Consider the following 22,048-nt stretch of genomic DNA (forward strand, 5'->3'; position numbering starts at 1 on the left):
TGCCGTGCTGATGGGTGTTCCCGTGTCCCTGCGTCTGGTAACAACACGGAGCAGAATGTCTCTTTCGTGTGTCTTCCCAGCTGTTGCCTGGGTGATGCCTGTGATTTGACACAGGCAGTGACTGGTTGCTGCCTCACCGAACTGACAGACTGAATGGCCAAGTGCAGGAGTCGGATGGTTTCTCAAGGTGGGTTGTGGGGTTCCTTTGCTTTGTTTTTACAGGAAGGGGTGCCCGAGCCCAAAGCAGAACGGGACGGCACCCGTGCTGAGACACTCGTCGCTGACGAAGGCGCTGCAGCCGAGACAACCGAAGACGAGACCCTGCCGTCTGTGCTTGCGGCAGAGCAACCTGATGAGTCCGGTAGGTTGGTGAACATCCACGGAGGTTGACTGTTCTCCTGTGTGTGCTTAAAGGCTACTGTGGGGCGGGGAAGGGTGTAGCTGATGGGTAGATGGGTGGCATGCTTCGGATGCAGGAGTTCCTGGGTCCCATGGCCAGGACCTCCTTTCAAAGGAAGAAGCCAAATGGCAATCTAAGATACCTCAAGGCTGTAGGTCCACATACCCCATGCAGTACTCCCGTTTTGTTTTCCTTCTGCCCACTGTCTCCACACATACCCCCAACACAAGCAGGCCTTCCCTCAAGAAACTGCCTCAGTCCTCTGAAACGCTCTTGGGCCACGTCAGTTTACGGAAAGCTTCTTGGGTGGAGTTAGGCTTCACGTGTTTGTGTGTGTGTGTGTGCAGGTCAAAGTGGTCAGTGTTGTCTCTGAATAATCTGTGTGACTGCACCCTCTAGGTGAAGAGTCACCTTTCCCCTCGGGACCGGAGGAGGACGCACGCACCCCTGGCGAGGAGGTACCATCTCGTTTTCTTGACTTACGTCGTCTTGTAGCACCTAGCCGTCGAGGGTCGCTAGTGCACATGAGCGGATGGATGCATCGCCCCTGCGTCCTAACGTTTGCGATTTCCCGTCGCGGTTCTTGACTCCCCTTTTGTAATCCAAGCTAACTAAGTCATTCTGTGCTTTCGGTCTCGCCAGGGCACAGTACACTTGTGTTAGTTCTCCACGCTCCCCTACGGAGAGCGGTGTCTGTGTCTCCATTCTTTGCTTGCACTGCTTTTCCCTGGTAGGTTAGTCCAAGTCACTGCATGTAGATAGCTCCCCGTGTCAGTTCGGTGAGGGTTCAGAGGTCTCCCGCTTCGCCTTGTCGTTTTGGCCCTCCTCGGTTTCGATGAGTGGACTGGTGCCTCAGTTTACTGAGTCTTGCCAGTGGGGTCTTCCCATTCCGTTCCCACCCAAGTGTGTTCCCGGTGTTCCGTGTGACTTCCCGTGCCGTTTCCCACCTCGTCCTTTGGCTCAAGCTGCCCCTCCTCGAGTCCCTCAGCCTGCCCCCTCTGCGCTCGGCCTGCCTTTGAAGACACGGTGCGGTCTTCCCAGCGTTCCCCGAGCCGAGCCCTGCCCCAGACTCTTCTGTCCTTTGTGCCCTGCCTGTCCGTTCGCGTCGGCTGTCGATAGGCTGCTGAATGGCCCTTTGCCGTGCTGATGGGTGTTCCCGTGTCCCTGCGTCTGGTAACAACACGGAGCAGAATGTCTCTTTCGTGTGTCTTCCCAGCTGTTGCCTGGGTGATGCCTGTGATTTGACACAGGCAGTGACTGGTTGCTGCCTCACCGAACTGACAGACTGAATGGCCAAGTGCAGGAGTCGGATGGTTTCTCAAGGTGGGTTGTGGGGTTCCTTTGCTTTGTTTTTACAGGAAGGGGTGCCCGAGCCCAAAGCAGAACGGGACGGCACCCGTGCTGAGACACTCGTCGCTGACGAAGGCGCTGCAGCCGAGACAACCGAAGACGAGACCCTGCCGTCTGTGCTTGCGGCAGAGCAACCTGATGAGTCCGGTAGGTTGGTGAACATCCACGGAGGTTGACTGTTCTCCTGTGTGTGCTTAAAGGCTACTGTGGGGCGGGGAAGGGTGTAGCTGATGGGTAGATGGGTGGCATGCTTCGGATGCAGGAGTTCCTGGGTCCCATGGCCAGGACCTCCTTTCAAAGGAAGAAGCCAAATGGCAATCTAAGATACCTCAAGGCTGTAGGTCCACATACCCCATGCAGTACTCCCGTTTTGTTTTCCTTCTGCCCACTGTCTCCACACATACCCCCAACACAAGCAGGCCTTCCCTCAAGAAACTGCCTCAGTCCTCTGAAACGCTCTTGGGCCACGTCAGTTTACGGAAAGCTTCTTGGGTGGAGTTAGGCTTCACGTGTTTGTGTGTGTGTGTGTGCAGGTCAAAGTGGTCAGTGTTGTCTCTGAATAATCTGTGTGACTGCACCCTCTAGGTGAAGAGTCACCTTTCCCCTCGGGACCGGAGGAGGACGCACGCACCCCTGGCGAGGAGGTACCATCTCGTTTTCTTGACTTACGTCGTCTTGTAGCACCTAGCCGTCGAGGGTCGCTAGTGCACATGAGCGGATGGATGCATCGCCCCTGCGTCCTAACGTTTGCGATTTCCCGTCGCGGTTCTTGACTCCCCTTTTGTAATCCAAGCTAACTAAGTCATTCTGTGCTTTCGGTCTCGCCAGGGCACAGTACACTTGTGTTAGTTCTCCACGCTCCCCTACAGAGAGCGGTGTCTGTGTCTCCATTCTTTGCTTGCACTGCTTTTCCCTGGTAGGTTAGTCCAAGTCACTGCATGTAGATAGCTCCCCGTGTCAGTTCGGTGAGGGTTCAGAGGTCTCCCGCTTCGCCTTGTCGTTTTGGCCCTCCTCGGTTTCGATGAGTGGACTGGTGCCTCAGTTTACTGAGTCTTGCCAGTGGGGTCTTCCCATTCCGTTCCCACCCAAGTGTGTTCCCGGTGTTCCGTGTGACTTCCCGTGCCGTTTCCCACCTCGTCCTTTGGCTCAAGCTGCCCCTCCTCGAGTCCCTCAGCCTGCCCCCTCTGCGCTCGGCCTGCCTTTGAAGACACGGTGCGGTCTTCCCAGCGTTCCCCGAGCCGAGCCCTGCCCCAGACTCTTCTGTCCTTTGTGCCCTGCCTGTCCGTTCGCGTCGGCTGTCGATAGGCTGCTGAATGGCCCTTTGCCGTGCTGATGGGTGTTCCCGTGTCCCTGCGTCTGGTAACAACACGGAGCAGAATGTCTCTTTCGTGTGTCTTCCCAGCTGTTGCCTGGGTGATGCCTGTGATTTGACACAGGCAGTGACTGGTTGCTGCCTCACCGAACTGACAGACTGAATGGCCAAGTGCAGGAGTCGGATGGTTTCTCAAGGTGGGTTGTGGGGTTCCTTTGCTTTGTTTTTACAGGAAGGGGTGCCCGAGCCCAAAGCAGAACGGGACGGCACCCGTGCTGAGACACTCGTCGCTGACGAAGGCGCTGCAGCCGAGACAACCGAAGACGAGACCCTGCCGTCTGTGCTTGCGGCAGAGCAACCTGATGAGTCCGGTAGGTTGGTGAACATCCACGGAGGTTGACTGTTCTCCTGTGTGTGCTTAAAGGCTACTGTGGGGCGGGGAAGGGTGTAGCTGATGGGTAGATGGGTGGCATGCTTCGGATGCAGGAGTTCCTGGGTCCCATGGCCAGGACCTCCTTTCAAAGGAAGAAGCCAAATGGCAATCTAAGATACCTCAAGGCTGTAGGTCCACATACCCCATGCAGTACTCCCGTTTTGTTTTCCTTCTGCCCACTGTCTCCACACATACCCCCAACACAAGCAGGCCTTCCCTCAAGAAACTGCCTCAGTCCTCTGAAACGCTCTTGGGCCACGTCAGTTTACGGAAAGCTTCTTGGGTGGAGTTAGGCTTCACGTGTTTGTGTGTGTGTGTGTGCAGGTCAAAGTGGTCAGTGTTGTCTCTGAATAATCTGTGTGACTGCACCCTCTAGGTGAAGAGTCACCTTTCCCCTCGGGACCGGAGGAGGACGCACGCACCCCTGGCGAGGAGGTACCATCTCGTTTTCTTGACTTACGTCGTCTTGTAGCACCTAGCCGTCGAGGGTCGCTAGTGCACATGAGCGGATGGATGCATCGCCCCTGCGTCCTAACGTTTGCGATTTCCCGTCGCGGTTCTTGACTCCCCTTTTGTAATCCAAGCTAACTAAGTCATTCTGTGCTTTCGGTCTCGCCAGGGCACAGTACACTTGTGTTAGTTCTCCACGCTCCCCTACGGAGAGCGGTGTCTGTGTCTCCATTCTTTGCTTGCACTGCTTTTCCCTGGTAGGTTAGTCCAAGTCACTGCATGTAGATAGCTCCCCGTGTCAGTTCGGTGAGGGTTCAGAGGTCTCCCGCTTCGCCTTGTCGTTTTGGCCCTCCTCGGTTTCGATGAGTGGACTGGTGCCTCAGTTTACTGAGTCTTGCCAGTGGGGTCTTCCCATTCCGTTCCCACCCAAGTGTGTTCCCGGTGTTCCGTGTGACTTCCCGTGCCGTTTCCCACCTCGTCCTTTGGCTCAAGCTGCCCCTCCTCGAGTCCCTCAGCCTGCCCCCTCTGCGCTCGGCCTGCCTTTGAAGACACGGTGCGGTCTTCCCAGCGTTCCCCGAGCCGAGCCCTGCCCCAGACTCTTCTGTCCTTTGTGCCCTGCCTGTCCGTTCGCGTCGGCTGTCGATAGGCTGCTGAATGGCCCTTTGCCGTGCTGATGGGTGTTCCCGTGTCCCTGCGTCTGGTAACAACACGGAGCAGAATGTCTCTTTCGTGTGTCTTCCCAGCTGTTGCCTGGGTGATGCCTGTGATTTGACACAGGCAGTGACTGGTTGCTGCCTCACCGAACTGACAGACTGAATGGCCAAGTGCAGGAGTCGGATGGTTTCTCAAGGTGGGTTGTGGGGTTCCTTTGCTTTGTTTTTACAGGAAGGGGTGCCCGAGCCCAAAGCAGAACGGGACGGCACCCGTGCTGAGACACTCGTCGCTGACGAAGGCGCTGCAGCCGAGACAACCGAAGACGAGACCCTGCCGTCTGTGCTTGCGGCAGAGCAACCTGATGAGTCCGGTAGGTTGGTGAACATCCACGGAGGTTGACTGTTCTCCTGTGTGTGCTTAAAGGCTACTGTGGGGCGGGGAAGGGTGTAGCTGATGGGTAGATGGGTGGCATGCTTCGGATGCAGGAGTTCCTGGGTCCCATGGCCAGGACCTCCTTTCAAAGGAAGAAGCCAAATGGCAATCTAAGATACCTCAAGGCTGTAGGTCCACATACCCCATGCAGTACTCCCGTTTTGTTTTCCTTCTGCCCACTGTCTCCACACATACCCCCAACACAAGCAGGCCTTCCCTCAAGAAACTGCCTCAGTCCTCTGAAACGCTCTTGGGCCACGTCAGTTTACGGAAAGCTTCTTGGGTGGAGTTAGGCTTCACGTGTTTGTGTGTGTGTGTGTGCAGGTCAAAGTGGTCAGTGTTGTCTCTGAATAATCTGTGTGACTGCACCCTCTAGGTGAAGAGTCACCTTTCCCCTCGGGACCGGAGGAGGACGCACGCACCCCTGGCGAGGAGGTACCATCTCGTTTTCTTGACTTACGTCGTCTTGTAGCACCTAGCCGTCGAGGGTCGCTAGTGCACATGAGCGGATGGATGCATCGCCCCTGCGTCCTAACGTTTGCGATTTCCCGTCGCGGTTCTTGACTCCCCTTTTGTAATCCAAGCTAACTAAGTCATTCTGTGCTTTCGGTCTCGCCAGGGCACAGTACACTTGTGTTAGTTCTCCACGCTCCCCTACGGAGAGCGGTGTCTGTGTCTCCATTCTTTGCTTGCACTGCTTTTCCCTGGTAGGTTAGTCCAAGTCACTGCATGTAGATAGCTCCCCGTGTCAGTTCGGTGAGGGTTCAGAGGTCTCCCGCTTCGCCTTGTCGTTTTGGCCCTCCTCGGTTTCGATGAGTGGACTGGTGCCTCAGTTTACTGAGTCTTGCCAGTGGGGTCTTCCCATTCCGTTCCCACCCAAGTGTGTTCCCGGTGTTCCGTGTGACTTCCCGTGCCGTTTCCCACCTCGTCCTTTGGCTCAAGCTGCCCCTCCTCGAGTCCCTCAGCCTGCCCCCTCTGCGCTCGGCCTGCCTTTGAAGACACGGTGCGGTCTTCCCAGCGTTCCCCGAGCCGAGCCCTGCCCCAGACTCTTCTGTCCTTTGTGCCCTGCCTGTCCGTTCGCGTCGGCTGTCGATAGGCTGCTGAATGGCCCTTTGCCGTGCTGATGGGTGTTCCCGTGTCCCTGCGTCTGGTAACAACACGGAGCAGAATGTCTCTTTCGTGTGTCTTCCCAGCTGTTGCCTGGGTGATGCCTGTGATTTGACACAGGCAGTGACTGGTTGCTGCCTCACCGAACTGACAGACTGAATGGCCAAGTGCAGGAGTCGGATGGTTTCTCAAGGTGGGTTGTGGGGTTCCTTTGCTTTGTTTTTACAGGAAGGGGTGCCCGAGCCCAAAGCAGAACGGGACGGCACCCGTGCTGAGACACTCGTCGCTGACGAAGGCGCTGCAGCCGAGACAACCGAAGACGAGACCCTGCCGTCTGTGCTTGCGGCAGAGCAACCTGATGAGTCCGGTAGGTTGGTGAACATCCACGGAGGTTGACTGTTCTCCTGTGTGTGCTTAAAGGCTACTGTGGGGCGGGGAAGGGTGTAGCTGATGGGTAGATGGGTGGCATGCTTCGGATGCAGGAGTTCCTGGGTCCCATGGCCAGGACCTCCTTTCAAAGGAAGAAGCCAAATGGCAATCTAAGATACCTCAAGGCTGTAGGTCCACATACCCCATGCAGTACTCCCGTTTTGTTTTCCTTCTGCCCACTGTCTCCACACATACCCCCAACACAAGCAGGCCTTCCCTCAAGAAACTGCCTCAGTCCTCTGAAACGCTCTTGGGCCACGTCAGTTTACGGAAAGCTTCTTGGGTGGAGTTAGGCTTCACGTGTTTGTGTGTGTGTGTGTGCAGGTCAAAGTGGTCAGTGTTGTCTCTGAATAATCTGTGTGACTGCACCCTCTAGGTGAAGAGTCACCTTTCCCCTCGGGACCGGAGGAGGACGCACGCACCCCTGGCGAGGAGGTACCATCTCGTTTTCTTGACTTACGTCGTCTTGTAGCACCTAGCCGTCGAGGGTCGCTAGTGCACATGAGCGGATGGATGCATCGCCCCTGCGTCCTAACGTTTGCGATTTCCCGTCGCGGTTCTTGACTCCCCTTTTGTAATCCAAGCTAACTAAGTCATTCTGTGCTTTCGGTCTCGCCAGGGCACAGTACACTTGTGTTAGTTCTCCACGCTCCCCTACGGAGAGCGGTGTCTGTGTCTCCATTCTTTGCTTGCACTGCTTTTCCCTGGTAGGTTAGTCCAAGTCACTGCATGTAGATAGCTCCCCGTGTCAGTTCGGTGAGGGTTCAGAGGTCTCCCGCTTCGCCTTGTCGTTTTGGCCCTCCTCGGTTTCGATGAGTGGACTGGTGCCTCAGTTTACTGAGTCTTGCCAGTGGGGTCTTCCCATTCCGTTCCCACCCAAGTGTGTTCCCGGTGTTCCGTGTGACTTCCCGTGCCGTTTCCCACCTCGTCCTTTGGCTCAAGCTGCCCCTCCTCGAGTCCCTCAGCCTGCCCCCTCTGCGCTCGGCCTGCCTTTGAAGACACGGTGCGGTCTTCCCAGCGTTCCCCGAGCCGAGCCCTGCCCCAGACTCTTCTGTCCTTTGTGCCCTGCCTGTCCGTTCGCGTCGGCTGTCGATAGGCTGCTGAATGGCCCTTTGCCGTGCTGATGGGTGTTCCCGTGTCCCTGCGTCTGGTAACAACACGGAGCAGAATGTCTCTTTCGTGTGTCTTCCCAGCTGTTGCCTGGGTGATGCCTGTGATTTGACACAGGCAGTGACTGGTTGCTGCCTCACCGAACTGACAGACTGAATGGCCAAGTGCAGGAGTCGGATGGTTTCTCAAGGTGGGTTGTGGGGTTCCTTTGCTTTGTTTTTACAGGAAGGGGTGCCCGAGCCCAAAGCAGAACGGGACGGCACCCGTGCTGAGACACTCGTCGCTGACGAAGGCGCTGCAGCCGAGACAACCGAAGACGAGACCCTGCCGTCTGTGCTTGCGGCAGAGCAACCTGATGAGTCCGGTAGGTTGGTGAACATCCACGGAGGTTGACTGTTCTCCTGTGTGTGCTTAAAGGCTACTGTGGGGCGGGGAAGGGTGTAGCTGATGGGTAGATGGGTGGCATGCTTCGGATGCAGGAGTTCCTGGGTCCCATGGCCAGGACCTCCTTTCAAAGGAAGAAGCCAAATGGCAATCTAAGATGCCTCAAGGCTGTAGGTCCACATACCCCATGCAGTACTCCCGTTTTGTTTTCCTTCTGCCCACTGTCTCCACACATACCCCCAACACAAGCAGGCCTTCCCTCAAGAAACTGCCTCAGTCCTCTGAAACGCTCTTGGGCCACGTCAGTTTACGGAAAGCTTCTTGGGTGGAGTTAGGCTTCACGTGTTTGTGTGTGTGTGTGTGCAGGTCAAAGTGGTCAGTGTTGTCTCTGAATAATCTGTGTGACTGCACCCTCTAGGTGAAGAGTCACCTTTCCCCTCGGGACCGGAGGAGGACGCACGCACCCCTGGCGAGGAGGTACCATCTCGTTTTCTTGACTTACGTCGTCTTGTAGCACCTAGCCGTCGAGGGTCGCTAGTGCACATGAGCGGATGGATGCATCGCCCCTGCGTCCTAACGTTTGCGATTTCCCGTCGCGGTTCTTGACTCCCCTTTTGTAATCCAAGCTAACTAAGTCATTCTGTGCTTTCGGTCTCGCCAGGGCACAGTACACTTGTGTTAGTTCTCCACGCTCCCCTACGGAGAGCGGTGTCTGTGTCTCCATTCTTTGCTTGCACTGCTTTTCCCTGGTAGGTTAGTCCAAGTCACTGCATGTAGATAGCTCCCCGTGTCAGTTCGGTGAGGGTTCAGAGGTCTCCCGCTTCGCCTTGTCGTTTTGGCCCTCCTCGGTTTCGATGAGTGGACTGGTGCCTCAGTTTACTGAGTCTTGCCAGTGGGGTCTTCCCATTCCGTTCCCACCCAAGTGTGTTCCCGGTGTTCCGTGTGACTTCCCGTGCCGTTTCCCACCTCGTCCTTTGGCTCAAGCTGCCCCTCCTCGAGTCCCTCAGCCTGCCCCCTCTGCGCTCGGCCTGCCTTTGAAGACACGGTGCGGTCTTCCCAGCGTTCCCCGAGCCGAGCCCTGCCCCAGACTCTTCTGTCCTTTGTGCCCTGCCTGTCCGTTCGCGTCGGCTGTCGATAGGCTGCTGAATGGCCCTTTGCCGTGCTGATGGGTGTTCCCGTGTCCCTGCGTCTGGTAACAACACGGAGCAGAATGTCTCTTTCGTGTGTCTTCCCAGCTGTTGCCTGGGTGATGCCTGTGATTTGACACAGGCAGTGACTGGTTGCTGCCTCACCGAACTGACAGACTGAATGGCCAAGTGCAGGAGTCGGATGGTTTCTCAAGGTGGGTTGTGGGGTTCCTTTGCTTTGTTTTTACAGGAAGGGGTGCCCGAGCCCAAAGCAGAACGGGACGGCACCCGTGCTGAGACACTCGTCGCTGACGAAGGCGCTGCAGCCGAGACAACCGAAGACGAGACCCTGCCGTCTGTGCTTGCGGCAGAGCAACCTGATGAGTCCGGTAGGTTGGTGAACATCCACGGAGGTTGACTGTTCTCCTGTGTGTGCTTAAAGGCTACTGTGGGGCGGGGAAGGGTGTAGCTGATGGGTAGATGGGTGGCATGCTTCGGATGCAGGAGTTCCTGGGTCCCATGGCCAGGACCTCCTTTCAAAGGAAGAAGCCAAATGGCAATCTAAGATGCCTCAAGGCTGTAGGTCCACATACCCCATGCAGTACTCCCGTTTTGTTTTCCTTCTGCCCACTGTCTCCACACATACCCCCAACACAAGCAGGCCTTCCCTCAAGAAACTGCCTCAGTCCTCTGAAACGCTCTTGGGCCACGTCAGTTTACGGAAAGCTTCTTGGGTGGAGTTAGGCTTCACGTGTTTGTGTGTGTGTGTGTGCAGGTCAAAGTGGTCAGTGTTGTCTCTGAATAATCTGTGTGACTGCACCCTCTAGGTGAAGAGTCACCTTTCCCCTCGGGACCGGAGGAGGACGCACGCACCCCTGGCGAGGAGGTACCATCTCGTTTTCTTGACTTACGTCGTCTTGTAGCACCTAGCCGTCGAGGGTCGCTAGTGCACATGAGCGGATGGATGCATCGCCCCTGCGTCCTAACGTTTGCGATTTCCCGTCGCGGTTCTTGACTCCCCTTTTGTAATCCAAGCTAACTAAGTCATTCTGTGCTTTCGGTCTCGCCAGGGCACAGTACACTTGTGTTAGTTCTCCACGCTCCCCTACGGAGAGCGGTGTCTGTGTCTCCATTCTTTGCTTGCACTGCTTTTCCCTGGTAGGTTAGTCCAAGTCACTGCATGTAGATAGCTCCCCGTGTCAGTTCGGTGAGGGTTCAGAGGTCTCCCGCTTCGCCTTGTCGTTTTGGCCCTCCTCGGTTTCGATGAGTGGACTGGTGCCTCAGTTTACTGAGTCTTGCCAGTGGGGTCTTCCCATTCCGTTCCCACCCAAGTGTGTTCCCGGTGTTCCGTGTGACTTCCCGTGCCGTTTCCCACCTCGTCCTTTGGCTCAAGCTGCCCCTCCTCGAGTCCCTCAGCCTGCCCCCTCTGCGCTCGGCCTGCCTTTGAAGACACGGTGCGGTCTTCCCAGCGTTCCCCGAGCCGAGCCCTGCCCCAGACTCTTCTGTCCTTTGTGCCCTGCCTGTCCGTTCGCGTCGGCTGTCGATAGGCTGCTGAATGGCCCTTTGCCGTGCTGATGGGTGTTCCCGTGTCCCTGCGTCTGGTAACAACACGGAGCAGAATGTCTCTTTCGTGTGTCTTCCCAGCTGTTGCCTGGGTGATGCCTGTGATTTGACACAGGCAGTGACTGGTTGCTGCCTCACCGAACTGACAGACTGAATGGCCAAGTGCAGGAGTCGGATGGTTTCTCAAGGTGGGTTGTGGGGTTCCTTTGCTTTGTTTTTACAGGAAGGGGTGCCCGAGCCCAAAGCAGAACGGGACGGCACCCGTGCTGAGACACTCGTCGCTGACGAAGGCGCTGCAGCCGAGACAACCGAAGACGAGACCCTGCCGTCTGTGCTTGCGGCAGAGCAACCTGATGAGTCCGGTAGGTTGGTGAACATCCACGGAGGTTGACTGTTCTCCTGTGTGTGCTTAAAGGCTACTGTGGGGCGGGGAAGGGTGTAGCTGATGGGTAGATGGGTGGCATGCTTCGGATGCAGGAGTTCCTGGGTCCCATGGCCAGGACCTCCTTTCAAAGGAAGAAGCCAAATGGCAATCTAAGATACCTCAAGGCTGTAGGTCCACATACCCCATGCAGTACTCCCGTTTTGTTTTCCTTCTGCCCACTGTCTCCACACATACCCCCAACACAAGCAGGCCTTCCCTCAAGAAACTGCCTCAGTCCTCTGAAACGCTCTTGGGCCACGTCAGTTTACGGAAAGCTTCTTGGGTGGAGTTAGGCTTCACGTGTTTGTGTGTGTGTGTGTGCAGGTCAAAGTGGTCAGTGTTGTCTCTGAATAATCTGTGTGACTGCACCCTCTAGGTGAAGAGTCACCTTTCCCCTCGGGACCGGAGGAGGACGCACGCACCCCTGGCGAGGAGGTACCATCTCGTTTTCTTGACTTACGTCGTCTTGTAGCACCTAGCCGTCGAGGGTCGCTAGTGCACATGAGCGGATGGATGCATCGCCCCTGCGTCCTAACGTTTGCGATTTCCCGTCGCGGTTCTTGACTCCCCTTTTGTAATCCAAGCTAACTAAGTCATTCTGTGCTTTCGGTCTCGCCAGGGCACAGTACACTTGTGTTAGTTCTCCACGCTCCCCTACGGAGAGCGGTGTCTGTGTCTCCATTCTTTGCTTGCACTGCTTTTCCCTGGTAGGTTAGTCCAAGTCACTGCATGTAGATAGCTCCCCGTGTCAGTTCGGTGAGGGTTCAGAGGTCTCCCGCTTCGCCTTGTCGTTTTGGCCCTCCTCGGTTTCGATGAGTGGACTGGTGCCTCAGTTTACTGAGTCTTGCCAGTGGGGTCTTCCCATTCCGTTCCCACCCAAGTGTGTTCCCGGTGTTCCGTGTGACTTCCCGTGCCGTTTCCCACCTCGTCCTTTGGCTCAAGCTGCCCCTCCTCGAGTCCCTCAGCCTGCCCCCTCTGCGCTCGGCCTGCCTTTGAAGACACGGTGCGGTCTTCCCAGCGTTCCCCGAGCCGAGCCCTGCCCCAGACTCTTCTGTCCTTTGTGCCCTGCCTGTCCGTTCGCGTCGGCTGTCGATAGGCTGCTGAATGGCCCTTTGCCGTGCTGATGGGTGTTCCCGTGTCCCTGCGTCTGGTAACAACACGGAGCAGAATGTCTCTTTCGTGTGTCTTCCCAGCTGTTGCCTGGGTGATGCCTGTGATTTGACACAGGCAGTGACTGGTTGCTGCCTCACCGAACTGACAGACTGAATGGCCAAGTGCAGGAGTCGGATGGTTTCTCAAGGTGGGTTGTGGGGTTCCTTTGCTTTGTTTTTACAGGAAGGGGTGCCCGAGCCCAAAGCAGAACGGGACGGCACCCGTGCTGAGACACTCGTCGCTGACGAAGGCGCTGCAGCCGAGACAACCGAAGACGAGACCCTGCCGTCTGTGCTTGCGGCAGAGCAACCTGATGAGTCCGGTAGGTTGGTGAACATCCACGGAGGTTGACTGTTCTCCTGTGTGTGCTTAAAGGCTACTGTGGGGCGGGGAAGGGTGTAGCTGATGGGTAGATGGGTGGCATGCTTCGGATGCAGGAGTTCCTGGGTCCCATGGCCAGGACCTCCTTTCAAAGGAAGAAGCCAAATGGCAATCTAAGATACCTCAAGGCTGTAGGTCCACATACCCCATGCAGTACTCCCGTTTTGTTTTCCTTCTGCCCACTGTCTCCACACATACCCCCAACACAAGCAGGCCTTCCCTCAAGAAACTGCCTCAGTCCTCTGAAACGCTCTTGGGCCACGTCAGTTTACGGAAAGCTTCTTGGGTGGAGTTAGGCTTCACGTGTTTGTGTGTGTGTGTGTGCAGGTCAAAGTGGTCAGTGTTGTCTCTGAATAATCTGTGTGACTGCACCCTCTAGGTGAAGAGTCACCTTTCCCCTCGGGACCGGAGGAGGACGCACGCACCCCTGGCGAGGAGGTACCATCTCGTTTTCTTGACTTACGTCGTCTTGTAGCACCTAGCCGTCGAGGGTCGCTAGTGCACATGAGCGGATGGATGCATCGCCCCTGCGTCCTAACGTTTGCGATTTCCCGTCGCGGTTCTTGACTCCCCTTTTGTAATCCAAGCTAACTAAGTCATTCTGTGCTTTCGGTCTCGCCAGGGCACAGTACACTTGTGTTAGTTCTCCACGCTCCCCTACGGAGAGCGGTGTCTGTGTCTCCATTCTTTGCTTGCACTGCTTTTCCCTGGTAGGTTAGTCCAAGTCACTGCATGTAGATAGCTCCCCGTGTCAGTTCGGTGAGGGTTCAGAGGTCTCCCGCTTCGCCTTGTCGTTTTGGCCCTCCTCGGTTTCGATGAGTGGACTGGTGCCTCAGTTTACTGAGTCTTGCCAGTGGGGTCTTCCCATTCCGTTCCCACCCAAGTGTGTTCCCGGTGTTCCGTGTGAATTCCCGTGCCGTTTCCCACCTCGTCCTTTGGCTCAAGCTGCCCCTCCTCGAGTCCCTCAGCCTGCCCCCTCTGCGCTCGGCCTGCCTTTGAAGACACGGTGCGGTCTTCCCAGCGTTCCCCGAGCCGAGCCCTGCCCCAGACTCTTCTGTCCTTTGTGCCCTGCCTGTCCGTTCGCGTCGGCTGTCGATAGGCTGCTGAATGGCCCTTTGCCGTGCTGATGGGTGTTCCCGTGTCCCTGCGTCTGGTAACAACACGGAGCAGAATGTCTCTTTCGTGTGTCTTCCCAGCTGTTGCCTGGGTGATGCCTGTGATTTGACACAGGCAGTGACTGGTTGCTGCCTCACCGAACTGACAGACTGAATGGCCAAGTGCAGGAGTCGGATGGTTTCTCAAGGTGGGTTGTGGGGTTCCTTTGCTTTGTTTTTACAGGAAGGGGTGCCCGAGCCCAAAGCAGAACGGGACGGCACCCGTGCTGAGACACTCGTCGCTGACGAAGGCGCTGCAGCCGAGACAACCGAAGACGAGACCCTGCCGTCTGTGCTTGCGGCAGAGCAACCTGATGAGTCCGGTAGGTTGGTGAACATCCACGGAGGTTGACTGTTCTCCTGTGTGTGCTTAAAGGCTACTGTGGGGCGGGGAAGGGTGTAGCTGATGGGTAGATGGGTGGCATGCTTCGGATGCAGGAGTTCCTGGGTCCCATGGCCAGGACCTCCTTTCAAAGGAAGAAGCCAAATGGCAATCTAAGATACCTCAAGGCTGTAGGTCCACATACCCCATGCAGTACTCCCGTTTTGTTTTCCTTCTGCCCACTGTCTCCACACATACCCCCAACACAAGCAGGCCTTCCCTCAAGAAACTGCCTCAGTCCTCTGAAACGCTCTTGGGCCACGTCAGTTTACGGAAAGCTTCTTGGGTGGAGTTAGGCTTCACGTGTTTGTGTGTGTGTGTGTGCAGGTCAAAGTGGTCAGTGTTGTCTCTGAATAATCTGTGTGACTGCACCCTCTAGGTGAAGAGTCACCTTTCCCCTCGGGACCGGAGGAGGACGCACGCACCCCTGGCGAGGAGGTACCATCTCGTTTTCTTGACTTACGTCGTCTTGTAGCACCTAGCCGTCGAGGGTCGCTAGTGCACATGAGCGGATGGATGCATCGCCCCTGCGTCCTAACGTTTGCGATTTCCCGTCGCGGTTCTTGACTCCCCTTTTGTAATCCAAGCTAACTAAGTCATTCTGTGCTTTCGGTCTCGCCAGGGCACAGTACACTTGTGTTAGTTCTCCACGCTCCCCTACGGAGAGCGGTGTCTGTGTCTCCATTCTTTGCTTGCACTGCTTTTCCCTGGTAGGTTAGTCCAAGTCACTGCATGTAGATAGCTCCCCGTGTCAGTTCGGTGAGGGTTCAGAGGTCTCCCGCTTCGCCTTGTCGTTTTGGCCCTCCTCGGTTTCGATGAGTGGACTGGTGCCTCAGTTTACTGAGTCTTGCCAGTGGGGTCTTCCCATTCCGTTCCCACCCAAGTGTGTTCCCGGTGTTCCGTGTGACTTCCCGTGCCGTTTCCCACCTCGTCCTTTGGCTCAAGCTGCCCCTCCTCGAGTCCCTCAGCCTGCCCCCTCTGCGCTCGGCCTGCCTTTGAAGACACGGTGCGGTCTTCCCAGCGTTCCCCGAGCCGAGCCCTGCCCCAGACTCTTCTGTCCTTTGTGCCCTGCCTGTCCGTTCGCGTCGGCTGTCGATAGGCTGCTGAATGGCCCTTTGCCGTGCTGATGGGTGTTCCCGTGTCCCTGCGTCTGGTAACAACACGGAGCAGAATGTCTCTTTCGTGTGTCTTCCCAGCTGTTGCCTGGGTGATGCCTGTGATTTGACACAGGCAGTGACTGGTTGCTGCCTCACCGAACTGACAGACTGAATGGCCAAGTGCAGGAGTCGGATGGTTTCTCAAGGTGGGTTGTGGGGTTCCTTTGCTTTGTTTTTACAGGAAGGGGTGCCCGAGCCCAAAGCAGAACGGGACGGCACCCGTGCTGAGACACTCGTCGCTGACGAAGGCGCTGCAGCCGAGACAACCGAAGACGAGACCCTGCCGTCTGTGCTTGCGGCAGAGCAACCTGATGAGTCCGGTAGGTTGGTGAACATCCACGGAGGTTGACTGTTCTCCTGTGTGTGCTTAAAGGCTACTGTGGGGCGGGGAAGGGTGTAGCTGATGGGTAGATGGGTGGCATGCTTCGGATGCAGGAGTTCCTGGGTCCCATGGCCAGGACCTCCTTTCAAAGGAAGAAGCCAAATGGCAATCTAAGATGCCTCAAGGCTGTAGGTCCACATACCCCATGCAGTACTCCCGTTTTGTTTTCCTTCTGCCCACTGTCTCCACACATACCCCCAACACAAGCAGGCCTTCCCTCAAGAAACTGCCTCAGTCCTCTGAAACGCTCTTGGGCCACGTCAGTTTACGGAAAGCTTCTTGGGTGGAGTTAGGCTTCACGTGTTTGTGTGTGTGTGTGTGCAGGTCAAAGTGGTCAGTGTTGTCTCTGAATAATCTGTGTGACTGCACCCTCTAGGTGAAGAGTCACCTTTCCCCTCGGGACCGGAGGAGGACGCACGCACCCCTGGCGAGGAGGTACCATCTCGTTTTCTTGACTTACGTCGTCTTGTAGCACCTAGCCGTCGAGGGTCGCTAGTGCACATGAGCGGATGGATGCATCGCCCCTGCGTCCTAACGTTTGCGATTTCCCGTCGCGGTTCTTGACTCCCCTTTTGTAATCCAAGCTAACTAAGTCATTCTGTGCTTTCGGTCTCGCCAGGGCACAGTACACTTGTGTTAGTTCTCCACGCTCCCCTACGGAGAGCGGTGTCTGTGTCTCCATTCTTTGCTTGCACTGCTTTTCCCTGGTAGGTTAGTCCAAGTCACTGCATGTAGATAGCTCCCCGTGTCAGTTCGGTGAGGGTTCAGAGGTCTCCCGCTTCGCCTTGTCGTTTTGGCCCTCCTCGGTTTCGATGAGTGGACTGGTGCCTCAGTTTACTGAGTCTTGCCAGTGGGGTCTTCCCATTCCGTTCCCACCCAAGTGTGTTCCCGGTGTTCCGTGTGACTTCCCGTGCCGTTTCCCACCTCGTCCTTTGGCTCAAGCTGCCCCTCCTCGAGTCCCTCAGCCTGCCCCCTCTGCGCTCGGCCTGCCTTTGAAGACACGGTGCGGTCTTCCCAGCGTTCCCCGAGCCGAGCCCTGCCCCAGACTCTTCTGTCCTTTGTGCCCTGCCTGTCCGTTCGCGTCGGCTGTCGATAGGCTGCTGAATGGCCCTTTGCCGTGCTGATGGGTGTTCCCGTGTCCCTGCGTCTGGTAACAACACGGAGCAGAATGTCTCTTTCGTGTGTCTTCCCAGCTGTTGCCTGGGTGATGCCTGTGATTTGACACAGGCAGTGACTGGTTGCTGCCTCACCGAACTGACAGACTGAATGGCCAAGTGCAGGAGTCGGATGGTTTCTCAAGGTGGGTTGTGGGGTTCCTTTGCTTTGTTTTTACAGGAAGGGGTGCCCGAGCCCAAAGCAGAACGGGACGGCACCCGTGCTGAGACACTCGTCGCTGACGAAGGCGCTGCAGCCGAGACAACCGAAGACGAGACCCTGCCGTCTGTGCTTGCGGCAGAGCAACCTGATGAGTCCGGTAGGTTGGTGAACATCCACGGAGGTTGACTGTTCTCCTGTGTGTGCTTAAAGGCTACTGTGGGGCGGGGAAGGGTGTAGCTGATGGGTAGATGGGTGGCATGCTTCGGATGCAGGAGTTCCTGGGTCCCATGGCCAGGACCTCCTTTCAAAGGAAGAAGCCAAATGGCAATCTAAGATACCTCAAGGCTGTAGGTCCACATACCCCATGCAGTACTCCCGTTTTGTTTTCCTTCTGCCCACTGTCTCCACACATACCCCCAACACAAGCAGGCCTTCCCTCAAGAAACTGCCTCAGTCCTCTGAAACGCTCTTGGGCCACGTCAGTTTACGGAAAGCTTCTTGGGTGGAGTTAGGCTTCACGTGTTTGTGTGTGTGTGTGTGCAGGTCAAAGTGGTCAGTGTTGTCTCTGAATAATCTGTGTGACTGCACCCTCTAGGTGAAGAGTCACCTTTCCCCTCGGGACCGGAGGAGGACGCACGCACCCCTGGCGAGGAGGTACCATCTCGTTTTCTTGACTTACGTCGTCTTGTAGCACCTAGCCGTCGAGGGTCGCTAGTGCACATGAGCGGATGGATGCATCGCCCCTGCGTCCTAACGTTTGCGATTTCCCGTCGCGGTTCTTGACTCCCCTTTTGTAATCCAAGCTAACTAAGTCATTCTGTGCTTTCGGTCTCGCCAGGGCACAGTACACTTGTGTTAGTTCTCCACGCTCCCCTACGGAGAGCGGTGTCTGTGTCTCCATTCTTTGCTTGCACTGCTTTTCCCTGGTAGGTTAGTCCAAGTCACTGCATGTAGATAGCTCCCCGTGTCAGTTCGGTGAGGGTTCAGAGGTCTCCCGCTTCGCCTTGTCGTTTTGGCCCTCCTCGGTTTCGATGAGTGGACTGGTGCCTCAGTTTACTGAGTCTTGCCAGTGGGGTCTTCCCATTCCGTTCCCACCCAAGTGTGTTCCCGGTGTTCCGTGTGACTTCCCGTGCCGTTTCCCACCTCGTCCTTTGGCTCAAGCTGCCCCTCCTCGAGTCCCTCAGCCTGCCCCCTCTGCGCTCGGCCTGCCTTTGAAGACACGGTGCGGTCTTCCCAGCGTTCCCCGAGCCGAGCCCTGCCCCAGACTCTTCTGTCCTTTGTGCCCTGCCTGTCCGTTCGCGTCGGCTGTCGATAGGCTGCTGAATGGCCCTTTGCCGTGCTGATGGGTGTTCCCGTGTCCCTGCGTCTGGTAACAACACGGAGCAGAATGTCTCTTTCGTGTGTCTTCCCAGCTGTTGCCTGGGTGATGCCTGTGATTTGACACAGGCAGTGACTGGTTGCTGCCTCACCGAACTGACAGACTGAATGGCCAAGTGCAGGAGTCGGATGGTTTCTCAAGGTGGGTTGTGGGGTTCCTTTGCTTTGTTTTTACAGGAAGGGGTGCCCGAGCCCAAAGCAGAACGGGACGGCACCCGTGCTGAGACACTCGTCGCTGACGAAGGCGCTGCAGCCGAGACAACCGAAGACGAGACCCTGCCGTCTGTGCTTGCGGCAGAGCAACCTGATGAGTCCGGTAGGTTGGTGAACATCCACGGAGGTTGACTGTTCTCCTGTGTGTGCTTAAAGGCTACTGTGGGGCGGGGAAGGGTGTAGCTGATGGGTAGATGGGTGGCATGCTTCGGATGCAGGAGTTCCTGGGTCCCATGGCCAGGACCTCCTTTCAAAGGAAGAAGCCAAATGGCAATCTAAGATACCTCAAGGCTGTAGGTCCACATACCCCATGCAGTACTCCCGTTTTGTTTTCCTTCTGCCCACTGTCTCCACACATACCCCCAACACAAGCAGGCCTTCCCTCAAGAAACTGCCTCAGTCCTCTGAAACGCTCTTGGGCCACGTCAGTTTACGGAAAGCTTCTTGGGTGGAGTTAGGCTTCACGTGTTTGTGTGTGTGTGTGTGCAGGTCAAAGTGGTCAGTGTTGTCTCTGAATAATCTGTGTGACTGCACCCTCTAGGTGAAGAGTCACCTTTCCCCTCGGGACCGGAGGAGGACGCACGCACCCCTGGCGAGGAGGTACCATCTCGTTTTCTTGACTTACGTCGTCTTGTAGCACCTAGCCGTCGAGGGTCGCTAGTGCACATGAGCGGATGGATGCATCGCCCCTGCGTCCTAACGTTTGCGATTTCCCGTCGCGGTTCTTGACTCCCCTTTTGTAATCCAAGCTAACTAAGTCATTCTGTGCTTTCGGTCTCGCCAGGGCACAGTACACTTGTGTTAGTTCTCCACGCTCCCCTACGGAGAGCGGTGTCTGTGTCTCCATTCTTTGCTTGCACTGCTTTTCCCTGGTAGGTTAGTCCAAGTCACTGCATGTAGATAGCTCCCCGTGTCAGTTCGGTGAGGGTTCAGAGGTCTCCCGCTTCGCCTTGTCGTTTTGGCCCTCCTCGGTTTCGATGAGTGGACTGGTGCCTCAGTTTACTGAGTCTTGCCAGTGGGGTCTTCCCATTCCGTTCCCACCCAAGTGTGTTCCCGGTGTTCCGTGTGACTTCCCGTGCCGTTTCCCACCTCGTCCTTTGGCTCAAGCTGCCCCTCCTCGAGTCCCTCAGCCTGCCCCCTCTGCGCTCGGCCTGCCTTTGAAGACACGGTGCGGTCTTCCCAGCGTTCCCCGAGCCGAGCCCTGCCCCAGACTCTTCTGTCCTTTGTGCCCTGCCTGTCCGTTCGCGTCGGCTGTCGATAGGCTGCTGAATGGCCCTTTGCCGTGCTGATGGGTGTTCCCGTGTCCCTGCGTCTGGTAACAACACGGAGCAGAATGTCTCTTTCGTGTGTCTTCCCAGCTGTTGCCTGGGTGATGCCTGTGATTTGACACAGGCAGTGACTGGTTGCTGCCTCACCGAACTGACAGACTGAATGGCCAAGTGCAGGAGTCGGATGGTTTCTCAAGGTGGGTTGTGGGGTTCCTTTGCTTTGTTTTTACAGGAAGGGGTGCCCGAGCCCAAAGCAGAACGGGACGGCACCCGTGCTGAGACACTCGTCGCTGACGAAGGCGCTGCAGCCGAGACAACCGAAGACGAGACCCTGCCGTCTGTGCTTGCGGCAGAGCAACCTGATGAGTCCGGTAGGTTGGTGAACATCCACGGAGGTTGACTGTTCTCCTGTGTGTGCTTAAAGGCTACTGTGGGGCGGGGAAGGGTGTAGCTGATGGGTAGATGGGTGGCATGCTTCGGATGCAGGAGTTCCTGGGTCCCATGGCCAGGACCTCCTTTCAAAGGAAGAAGCCAAATGGCAATCTAAGATACCTCAAGGCTGTAGGTCCACATACCCCATGCAGTACTCCCGTTTTGTTTTCCTTCTGCCCACTGTCTCCACACATACCCCCAACACAAGCAGGCCTTCCCTCAAGAAACTGCCTCAGTCCTCTGAAACGCTCTTGGGCCACGTCAGTTTACGGAAAGCTTCTTGGGTGGAGTTAGGCTTCACGTGTTTGTGTGTGTGTGTGTGCAGGTCAAAGTGGTCAGTGTTGTCTCTGAATAATCTGTGTGACTGCACCCTCTAGGTGAAGAGTCACCTTTCCCCTCGGGACCGGAGGAGGACGCACGCACCCCTGGCGAGGAGGTACCATCTCGTTTTCTTGACTTACGTCGTCTTGTAGCACCTAGCCGTCGAGGGTCGCTAGTGCACATGAGCGGATGGATGCATCGCCCCTGCGTCCTAACGTTTGCGATTTCCCGTCGCGGTTCTTGACTCCCCTTTTGTAATCCAAGCTAACTAAGTCATTCTGTGCTTTCGGTCTCGCCAGGGCACAGTACACTTGTGTTAGTTCTCCATGCTCCCCTACGGAGAGCGGTGTCTGTGTCTCCATTCTTTGCTTGCACTGCTTTTCCCTGGTAGGTTAGTCCAAGTCACTGCATGTAGATAGCTCCCCGTGTCAGTTCGGTGAGGGTTCAGAGGTCTCCCGCTTCGCCTTGTCGTTTTGGCCCTCCTCGGTTTCGATGAGTGGACTGGTGCCTCAGTTTACTGAGTCTTGCCAGTGGGGTCTTCCCATTCCGTTCCCACCCAAGTGTGTTCCCGGTGTTCCGTGTGACTTCCCGTGCCGTTTCCCACCTCGTCCTTTGGCTCAAGCTGCCCCTCCTCGAGTCCCTCAGCCTGCCCCCTCTGCGCTCGGCCTGCCTTTGAAGACACGGTGCGGTCTTCCCAGCGTTCCCCGAGCCGAGCCCTGCCCCAGACTCTTCTGTCCTTTGTGCCCTGCCTGTCCGTTCGCGTCGGCTGTCGATAGGCTGCTGAATGGCCCTTTGCCGTGCTGATGGGTGTTCCCGTGTCCCTGCGTCTGGTAACAACACGGAGCAGAATGTCTCTTTCGTGTGTCTTCCCAGCTGTTGCCTGGGTGATGCCTGTGATTTGACACAGGCAGTGACTGGTTGCTGCCTCACCGAACTGACAGACTGAATGGCCAAGTGCAGGAGTCGGATGGTTTCTCAAGGTGGGTTGTGGGGTTCCTTTGCTTTGTTTTTACAGGAAGGGGTGCCCGAGCCCAAAGCAGAACGGGACGGCACCCGTGCTGAGACACTCGTCGCTGACGAAGGCGCTGCAGCCGAGACAACCGAAGACGAGACCCTGCCGTCTGTGCTTGCGGCAGAGCAACCTGATGAGTCCGGTAGGTTGGTGAACATCCACGGAGGTTGACTGTTCTCCTGTGTGTGCTTAAAGGCTACTGTGGGGCGGGGAAGGGTGTAGCTGATGGGTAGATGGGTGGCATGCTTCGGATGCAGGAGTTCCTGGGTCCCATGGCCAGGACCTCCTTTCAAAGGAAGAAGCCAAATGGCAATCTAAGATACCT

General features: G+C 56.5%; 1 protein-coding gene across 1 annotated transcript in view; it reads left to right on the forward strand.

The window, feature by feature from the left end:
* Nucleotides 1-22,048, forward strand: part of LOC140687509 (uncharacterized) — a 92,579-nt gene that overhangs the window by 61,469 nt on the left and 9,062 nt on the right. The window contains exons 69-97 of the mRNA XM_072944640.1: nucleotides 223-361; nucleotides 800-858; nucleotides 1,759-1,897; nucleotides 2,336-2,394; nucleotides 3,295-3,433; nucleotides 3,872-3,930; nucleotides 4,831-4,969; nucleotides 5,408-5,466; nucleotides 6,367-6,505; nucleotides 6,944-7,002; nucleotides 7,903-8,041; nucleotides 8,480-8,538; nucleotides 9,439-9,577; nucleotides 10,016-10,074; nucleotides 10,975-11,113; nucleotides 11,552-11,610; nucleotides 12,511-12,649; nucleotides 13,088-13,146; nucleotides 14,047-14,185; nucleotides 14,624-14,682; nucleotides 15,583-15,721; nucleotides 16,160-16,218; nucleotides 17,119-17,257; nucleotides 17,696-17,754; nucleotides 18,655-18,793; nucleotides 19,232-19,290; nucleotides 20,191-20,329; nucleotides 20,768-20,826; nucleotides 21,727-21,865. Of these exons, the coding sequence (XP_072800741.1) occupies nucleotides 223-361; nucleotides 800-858; nucleotides 1,759-1,897; nucleotides 2,336-2,394; nucleotides 3,295-3,433; nucleotides 3,872-3,930; nucleotides 4,831-4,969; nucleotides 5,408-5,466; nucleotides 6,367-6,505; nucleotides 6,944-7,002; nucleotides 7,903-8,041; nucleotides 8,480-8,538; nucleotides 9,439-9,577; nucleotides 10,016-10,074; nucleotides 10,975-11,113; nucleotides 11,552-11,610; nucleotides 12,511-12,649; nucleotides 13,088-13,146; nucleotides 14,047-14,185; nucleotides 14,624-14,682; nucleotides 15,583-15,721; nucleotides 16,160-16,218; nucleotides 17,119-17,257; nucleotides 17,696-17,754; nucleotides 18,655-18,793; nucleotides 19,232-19,290; nucleotides 20,191-20,329; nucleotides 20,768-20,826; nucleotides 21,727-21,865 (2,911 nt within the window). The remainder of the gene's footprint in view (nucleotides 1-222; nucleotides 362-799; nucleotides 859-1,758; nucleotides 1,898-2,335; nucleotides 2,395-3,294; nucleotides 3,434-3,871; nucleotides 3,931-4,830; nucleotides 4,970-5,407; nucleotides 5,467-6,366; nucleotides 6,506-6,943; nucleotides 7,003-7,902; nucleotides 8,042-8,479; nucleotides 8,539-9,438; nucleotides 9,578-10,015; nucleotides 10,075-10,974; nucleotides 11,114-11,551; nucleotides 11,611-12,510; nucleotides 12,650-13,087; nucleotides 13,147-14,046; nucleotides 14,186-14,623; nucleotides 14,683-15,582; nucleotides 15,722-16,159; nucleotides 16,219-17,118; nucleotides 17,258-17,695; nucleotides 17,755-18,654; nucleotides 18,794-19,231; nucleotides 19,291-20,190; nucleotides 20,330-20,767; nucleotides 20,827-21,726; nucleotides 21,866-22,048) is intronic.

The sequence above is a fragment of the Vicugna pacos genome, chromosome 19 (genome assembly GCF_048564905.1).
Source record: "Vicugna pacos chromosome 19, VicPac4, whole genome shotgun sequence".
Classification (NCBI taxonomy): Eukaryota; Metazoa; Chordata; class Mammalia; order Artiodactyla; family Camelidae; genus Vicugna; species Vicugna pacos.